This window comes from Trichechus manatus, unplaced genomic scaffold (assembly GCF_000243295.1).
Source record: "Trichechus manatus latirostris isolate Lorelei unplaced genomic scaffold, TriManLat1.0 scaffold00021, whole genome shotgun sequence".
Taxonomy (NCBI): domain Eukaryota; kingdom Metazoa; phylum Chordata; class Mammalia; order Sirenia; family Trichechidae; genus Trichechus; species Trichechus manatus.
This window is the reverse complement of record NW_004443957.1, coordinates 21,213,721-21,222,418: the sequence shown is the minus strand read 5'-3', so window position 1 is coordinate 21,222,418 and position 8,698 is coordinate 21,213,721. Positions and strand designations below refer to the sequence as shown.

Here is an 8,698-nt window from a genome sequence, read left to right as displayed (position 1 = left end):
CTACCAAAAAAGAGCAGGAGTGGCAATACTAATCTCAGATAAAATAGACTTTAAAACAAAATCCACCATAAAAGACAAAGAAGGACACTATATAAAGACTAAATGGGCACATCAGCCCAGGGGCAAGGATGAGAAGGTGGGAGGGGGCAGGAAAGCTGGATGAATGGAAATGGGCAACCCAAGATTGAGAAGGCGAGAGTACTGACACGTCGCGGGGTTGGCAACCAATGTGAGGAAACAATATGTGTATTAATTGTTTAATGAGAAACTAATTTGCTCTGTAAATTTTCACCTAAAGCATGATTAAAAAAAAAGAAAGAAAGAAAGAAATATTGCTGACTGAGAGATTGTGCAATTTAGTCCAAACAATGGATGTGGAATTGCAGGTTTGGGCTCTGTCATTCTAGAAGATATTTTGCTGAGAACTATTCCAGGGCCTCTCGCCCACCAGCAAGTGCCAGCACTTGGTATTTGCAGAGTAGCTTGTCAAAAAAGTACACACGTGAGCATGAATTTCACAATCTGGTTATGTAATAGTGACGCTAAGGAGGACAGAAGGAGAGAGCTCAACTGGACTTTGAATTTTCTGAGTCTCAAGTTTCTTAGATGCTGCATAAATAAAAATCCTCCCTTCTAGTCTCCTTAGGCTTTCCCAGGGGACTATAGAATTTTAAGGAGCATTCAAGCTACTCTTCCTTTGAATGTATTCCACAGCTATTAACAGTAGTCCTGAGTACTCTGGTAAGTAATTGGCTGCTAACTGAAAGGTTGGCGGTTTGAACCCACACAGCAGCTCTGCAGGAGACATGGCTGTTTCCATAAAGATTATAACCTAGAAAACCCTACAGGGCAGTTCTACTTTGACACATGGGGTCACTACGAGATGGAACCAAGTTGCTGGCACCCAACATCAACAACCAAGTACCCTCACCTTCATCAGTAGTTCCCGGCTGGTCAAATGGTTATTATGATCTGAGAAGATATCTGAAAGTTCTTCAAACATCAGCATACGGTCCCTATGAAGAGGAATTGAGAAAATATTAACAAATGAAGAGTTAGTTAGCCCAAGACCCTTGGCCCAGCTATCCTCAGTACCTATGGATATAGGAGGATTAAACTGACCTCAAGACCAGTGGATAATAACAGCATAGATGATGCCAGTGATACTTTTGATGCAAGGTGGCTTTTTTTTTTTTTAAGGTAGACATAGCCATCTGTGTATAGAAAGGGATATTTTCTAACAATTCATGTTATAATCATAAAAAAAAAGTTAAGTGGGGACATTTAATTGTACAATTGGGACATGTCCTCTTCCTTAATTTTTTTTTTAAAAAAAACCTATCTTAGCAACACAGACAAAGCCTGATGGGACCTGAGACGTCATTCTGGCCAGGCCACTCATTGTAGAGACCAAGAAGCCAAGGCCAGGGATTTTCCCACGTTTCCACTAGTAACTGTTGAGAGTTCCGGGTATAGAACCAAATTTCCTTGCCCGTGGCCCAGTGTTCTCACTCTCAGAGCCAGAGTGGAATGAATGGTTCAATCAGTAGGACTCTGGAATGAGAGGAGTTAGCATTCAAATTCCAACTCTGCCACTTATTTCCCAAGTGATCTTGGAGAGGTTGCTTAACTTTTCTGAGCTTTGGTGTTCTTATCTGTACAATGGAAACACTAGTGGCTGCCTCATAGGATTGCTGTGAAAGTAAGCAGGACCACATGTGGAAAGCATCTACTCTGCCTTTGTCCCTTTCGAGTACGCTACATCTCCACAAGCCTCACGCTTCTCTCTACATACCCTCCTGGGGCACTGAGTGAAGTGCCCGGAAGGCAGAGAACTAATGGGGGCAATATCATTATATAGTCAACATTTTAATTATCATGCAAAAGCCATTATTAAGAACCTATTTTGTTTTACAATAAATATAATATTACTCTTATAATAAAAAGACATTAAAGCTATTCACATTTTGGAAGAAATAATTAAAAACTTAATTACATGTGGTCCTAAATAAAGAGAAATAAACAGATGTCCTCTCTGTCGTCTGAAAGCTAGAAACTTAAAGGATTATGAGGAAAGCCAATGATCAAATAAGATCTCTTAAACCTGTCCCCTGAATTTAGCAATGGAAAATGTGTAAAGCTGATATGGAAGCGTCTTCTCTAACGAACTGTGACACTTCTGTAGCATCTCTACTAAAACATCAACCAACCAATTAATCAAGAAACAAACTAGACACCCATGGTGTACAGAATGTGGCTTTGATTTTTTTTTTTTTTTAAATACATCCACTCCTCACATATTGAGATGGTCAGGTTCCAAAGACCGGGTTGTTAGCAAAAATCAGCCTTATGCAAAAATGGAGGATGACCACATCAGATCACAAAATATTATGTGGGATATATATGTCCCACTGGACAGGAAAGAGTTACTGCCAGATATACATCACTAATGCGTAAAATAGTTGGATAGTAGATTTTTTACTATTGTCATAAATGCGAAACATTGAATAACGAGGTAGTTGATAAGAGAGGAGTAGGTGCAGTTAAAAAAGCCATCTGGAAACACAGACTTTCTCATCTGGTAATCAAGGAGATTAAGCTACAAGTCCACTGATTTTTTACTTGTGTTTTAGCCTCAAACGTACTCTGGAATAAATCACTGCCAGTCTAAGTGACTTCCCATTGTGCTCTACTCACCAGCTGCCAAAGAGAGACAGGATTACCTTTCACTGCAATCAGGTAAGGTTGCATTTTAACACATGACCATCCCTTTGCCTTTGATACCACAGTTGTGGAAAGGTGACGAGGAAGAGAAGTGATATGGAGGTGGGGGAACGGGGACTCTACGCCTCTAATTTTCCCAACGTATTTCACCAGAACCTATCATCTAATGATTTTACAGCAAAACCTGTGAAAGCCGGAACCTGTGTAAGGCAAAAACCTGTTAGAGAAGCAAAACTCAAAATAGTTTTCCGCTAAAACGAGCAATAGAAAAGTGGTAAGACTGCACCTTGTAAAAGGCTGAAACTTTGCGAAGACCCAGAAAAACAAGGCAGTCCTGTCGAGTCCCGGCTCTCACAGTTTTCACCGTATATAGCCTGCATCTTTCTTAAGATATATGCATAAAGGAGAATCTCTCTTTCACACACGTGGTCACCTTGACTATTCAAGCTAATGAAGAGGAGACAGAACCCGTGAAAAGAGTGGTAATCAAGAAAATGGTACTGGGCTTTGGAAGGCGTACGTGTCAGTTTTTTTACTGATAGATAGCACTGTTGTAAACAGAGCACAAGCTTTGGAATTCAAGAGGCTCTGCTGTATCCAGATTCTACAGCTCTGTAACACTAGGCTTTAAGATTGTCCGCTTCAACTTTTGCAGACTCCTCACCCATCAAAACATTCTCAAGTAAACGATTTGACTTCTGCCAAATAGACGTTCCTCTGGTTTACCAATCTCGGTCTCTTGCAAGTTTAGACAGTGTCAGTCCCTTAGCGTTTAATCAGCTCTGGTTTATTGATGAAACTGTGTACCCAGACCTTCCACCCTGAGGACTAACCCACCAATTCCACCCACGTATCCCTGCCTAGGGAGCCAGCTGGTCTCCTTCCTGACAGAAACTGACTATACTGCAAACAGCACGGACTAGAAACAGTTTACACATTCTTCCCTGATATATCCTGACTATCTGACTGGTTCAAAGCTGGGTAGAGTTGTTGAATGTAGCTGGCCTAGGTGATACCCACGCCACAATCCCTAGGCTCTTAAATCTGTACTGATATGAGACCAGAACTGCCTACTCTCTCACCCTTCCCTCCTTTGCAAACATTTCTCTGATCTACAAATGAAATTCTGGAAATTCTGCAGAAGAGCTGTTATGTTCTCAGCTAACAAGGATATAGCAATAGCAAAATAATAAGGAAATAAAATTGCTAATTGTTCCCAAGGTTGCACCAGGAAATACGAATAAAAGTAGCACAGAATGCGGCCAGTTAAATCATTTCAGCCAGGTACCTAAGAAGGAGCACTTAGAGACAATTTACATCCCTAAAACAGCCATTAATATGCTAAGCAGAAATTGACTAAATGGTTTCCTGGTGAACAGCAAGGACGAATGTCCTGTCTGCACACATTATCCTTCACATCTTGGAATAGCTCAGGGCTTTAGAATAAGGCTGAAGAATAACAAGAAGTAATGGCAAATTGCTGTAACTCCATCACTCCACAACTTTATCCCTCAAAATCTAGATAATAAGCACATCCTTAAAATTGTCCCCAAAGCCAAGAACTCTTACCTGTTGGCACACTTTGAGAATGAGTTTGATTTCTGCAGCAGCCTTGCCTCAACACTCATTAATTTTACTCATTAAGTATAAAATACACACTGCCTGGATCATACTGTTTCTCTAGTTATACAACCCGAGCTTTGAAGGTGAGGACCCATAGCATTTATGCAGCAACTAATCACCCCAGCCAAAGAAAAGTACAGCAGACACTTGGGAACTTACTTTGGGACAGCAGCCCAAGTCTTTTTCAACCGATAGATGGAATTAGACTGCAGCGCGGAAACGATGGCCCTCAAGGAGGAAAAATTCTTCAGGATTCTACATTCCTGCAGGGGAAATGATTAAAATATAAAAGGCATTTAAATATCAATATTACAGTGGGTTGGTGGTTTCCTGTTTTAGAGGTATCACAGCTGCTATGAATTCTTACCACTAAATAGGCAGCTGTATAAATACTGAACATCAAAAAATGGCTCCTTACTCCCACCCCAGTCACCAAAACATTTTATAGATTTTGGCACACTATGCTTGTTTTTCTCCCTTTAATATATTTTTTTTCGTTGTTGTTACAGTTTTATAGTTTCCAGCTTGCCTAGTAAAAACACTAATGGTGGTGAGTCTGCAGAGCCATGCTAGAGAAAGCAAACTTTCTTCTGCTGAAAGCACACAGATGCCCTAAAAATACACATGAAAGATCACTGTATCTTGTACACCCACAAAGTGATCAGGGCAGCAGCCAGTTGGAGGTCAGATGGTATCGAACGTCGCATGACCTAGCCCTTGTCCAGAGAGGTGTATATAACTTGGCAATAAAAGTTCACCACAAGCTGAACCTTGGCTTTTATGCTCTTAGCCAAGAAGAAATATTTTTATACACATTCATTTTGTTTCAGATTGGCTTGCCCCACCATAAACATCCCGAAACACCTTGGTACTTCAATGCTTTTAAAATAACATGGATTTTCAAAACATAATTCCTTTTGGCAGTGTTTTAAAACAAACTAGAAAGAGAACAGGAAACATTTTGGATGGCACATTTCGGGGAAAGGAGAAAGGCTCTCTGCTCCTGAACCTTAAGCTACAATGTGGAGCCTAGCGTATCAGCAGTCAGTGACCTTGGGCATCACAGTCCTACTGAATGAATGACAGGGACAGCAAAACAGGATGAGGACCCCGTTACTTGCTGGCATTGAGAAAGTGGCAACATGGGGAGAGTGAGCTGTGCCTTATGTCAAAGGAGATGATTCATATACAAGCAACACAGGAGTGCAACATACCTAGTGTGTATAAGCAAGTGCACTGTGTGAGCAAGCATTTAGCTTTGTGCAGAACATCTGGGACAAAGGGTCCCAGCATGGTTCAGCATAAATGCACATTGCTTAGAGGATCATTTCATGAAGTAATGCAAACCCTGAGTTTGGAAGAAGAACAGCATTCTCAAACTTCGCATGGCTAAGTTAAAACCAACCAACCCCCAAACATTTTCTTTACTTTATAAAGTCACGCCTGCCTTTTTTAAACTGTCTCAGTGTCCTCCTTCCCTTGCCCTTATTTAAAAAGAAAGAAAAGAAAGCTCTGAATTACAGTCAGTCTGGACACCAAGCCCGTGAGTACAAGGTTCAACAAAGGTTCAGAATCTAAAAGTTATGTTCTAAAAATCAGGAAACTTGCAATAAATAAAGGACCTCAGGCACAAATATTTCATGCAAATTGTAATAAACATATGGAACACATTATTCAGAAAGAGGCTTAAGCTAAGTGTTTAAAGGCATCTGGCCCCATTTCTGGAAAAGGAAGTATCTTCCAGGATATGTGACGCAAATGTAGAAAAGTAGTATTAAGGCCAGTCCAAAGAAACATAGTCATATTAGGTCAGATATCTTTTCTGTGTGTAAAATTGTTATCATTTTTCAAACAGCCCCTCAAGAGAAACTGACTGATTAATGCAGAAAAAGTAAACTAAGTCTTGGCGGGAAACCACCTATGAGTTTCACTTTCTTATTAAGTTACCCTACACAATTTCAAAGAATACAACATGCTCAACATTAAAAAAGCATTATCACCAAGAGTAAGGACCCGTGGCTTTTAGCACATGCTGTGGGATTTGGAATATGCTTCAAATTATTCAACCTATATTTCTTATTATTACATAATGCACAATTTATACTTAATTTGGGTCATTGTTTGAGCCACAGGGTCCTACATACACATACTATATTCTTTCTACAGACTTCATAATCAGTTGAATGGATGGATTAGGGGTAGAAGAACATTTTCTTTTGAGAAAATGTAAAGGGCTATAAATGCTATAGTATTTATAGTAAAAAAATATTTTCTTATAGTTCTAAGAAGACAGAAGAATTCCATACTATATCACTCTCTATTCAAAACTTCTTTAGTAGCTCTTACTTGTTGAGAAATAAGCTCAATTCAAAGTAGAGAAATGTAAGTTGACACTCCTTGTTTCTTGTTCATTTTTTTCATATACAAAAATGTCCGTGGCTAATAGACCACATGAAGACCCAATACAACGCAAATTCTCTGGCACAAATATGTCCTTGCTCTTTAATCAAAGGCAGCAAAAGATAATGTGAAAGACATAGACATTATGTCCTACAGATTGGGGCTTAATGGAGAAAAAAAATGGGATAGAAAGCAAAATGTGTTTTTGTTGAGGTTTGATCCATATAGCCCATGTTGTGTTGTTAGGTGCCACTGAGTCAATTTCGACTCATAGCGACCCCGTATGACGTAGTAGAACTGCCCTATAGGATTTTCTAGGCTGTAATATTTGCGAGAGCCAACCACCAGCCCTTTCTCTCAAGGAGCCACTGGAGCCACTGGGTGGGTTCAAACTGACAACCTTTAGGTAAGCAGCTGAGTGCTTAAGTGTAAAGTCACCAGAGTTCCTTATATAGCCCATAACATAGACTAATAACATATATACATACTAATGATTTTATCAAAATCACTCTTAACTGCACAACTTTTACCGATATAAATTTCTTCTGTCTAGAAAAAACCACACCTTCCTCAATCTGTAAATGCCAAAAATCCTATCTATTATTCAAAGTTAAATTTGAATGTCACCTCATCCAGGAAGGCTTCAATCACCCATTCAGAAGTGGTCTCTCAATCCAGACATAAATTCATCCACGTATGAGCAGCTGATATTTAACAAAGGCCCAAAGTCCGCTAACTGGGGAAAAGACAGTCTCTTTAACAAATGGTGCTGGCATAACTGAGTATCCATCAGCAAACAACTGAAAAAAGACCCGTACTTCACACCATGCACAAAAACTGACTCAAAATGGATCAAAGACTTAAACGTAAAATCGAAAACGATAAAGATCATGGAAAAAAAAATAGGAATAACACTAGGAGCCCTAATACATGGCATAAACACAATACAAGCTGTAAGTAACAATGCATAAGCACCAGAAGAGAGACTAAATAAATGGGAGCTCCTAAAAATCAAATACTTATGCTCATCAAAAGACTTCACCAAAAGAGTCAAAAGCCAACCTACAGACTGGGAAAAAAATTCTGACTACAACAATTCCAATCAGCAGCTAATCTCTAAAATCTACAAGAGACTGCAAAACCTCAACAACAAAAAGACAAATAACCCAATTAAAAAATGGGCAAAGGATATGAACAGGCACTTCCCCAAAGAAGACATTCGGGTGGCTAACAGACACATGAAGAAATGTTGACAATCATTAGCCATTAGAGAAATGCAGATCAAAACTACAAAGAGATATCATCTCACCCCAACAAGGCTAGCACGAAACCAAAAAACACAAAATAATAAATGCTGGAGAAGTTGTGGAGAGACTGGAACACTTATACACTATTGCTGGGAATGTAAAATGGTACAACCACTTTGGAAATCGATTTGGCACATCCTTAAAAAGCTAGATATAGAAGTACCATACGATCCAGCTATCCTGCTCCTTGGAATATATCCTAGAGAAATAAGAGCCGTCACACAAATAGATATATGCACACCAATGTTCACTGCTGCACTGTTCACAACAGCAAAAAGATGGAAACAACCTAGGTGCCCATCAATGGACGAAATATACCAAACAAATTATGGTATATTCACACAATGGAATACTACACAATGATAAAGAACAATGATGAAGCCGTGAAACATCTCATAACATGGAGGAATCTGGAGGTCATTATGCTGAGTGAATTTATTCAGTCTCAGAAGGACAAATATTGTATAAGACCGCTATTATAAGAACTCAAGAAAAGGTTGAAACACAGAAGAAAACATTCTTTGATGGTTATGAGGATGGAGAGGGAGGGTGAGGGTTATTTACTAACTAGATAGTAGATAAGAATTATCTTAGGTGAAGGGAAGGACAGCACACACTACAGGGGAAGTCAGCACAACTGGACT

At 39.4% G+C, this 8,698-nt stretch overlaps 1 protein-coding gene across 3 annotated transcripts in view; it reads right to left on the bottom strand.

The window, feature by feature from the left end:
- Positions 1-8,698, bottom strand: part of RGL1 (ral guanine nucleotide dissociation stimulator like 1) — a 206,644-nt gene that overhangs the window by 38,935 nt on the left and 159,011 nt on the right. For all 3 annotated transcript variants that reach the window (XM_004372905.2, XM_004372906.2, XM_004372908.2), the window contains exons 8-9: positions 4,507-4,610; positions 932-1,016 (exon numbers count right to left, since the gene is read on the bottom strand). In XM_004372905.2, coding sequence (XP_004372962.1) covers positions 932-1,016; positions 4,507-4,610 — 189 coding nt within the window. The remainder of the gene's footprint in view (positions 1-931; positions 1,017-4,506; positions 4,611-8,698) is intronic.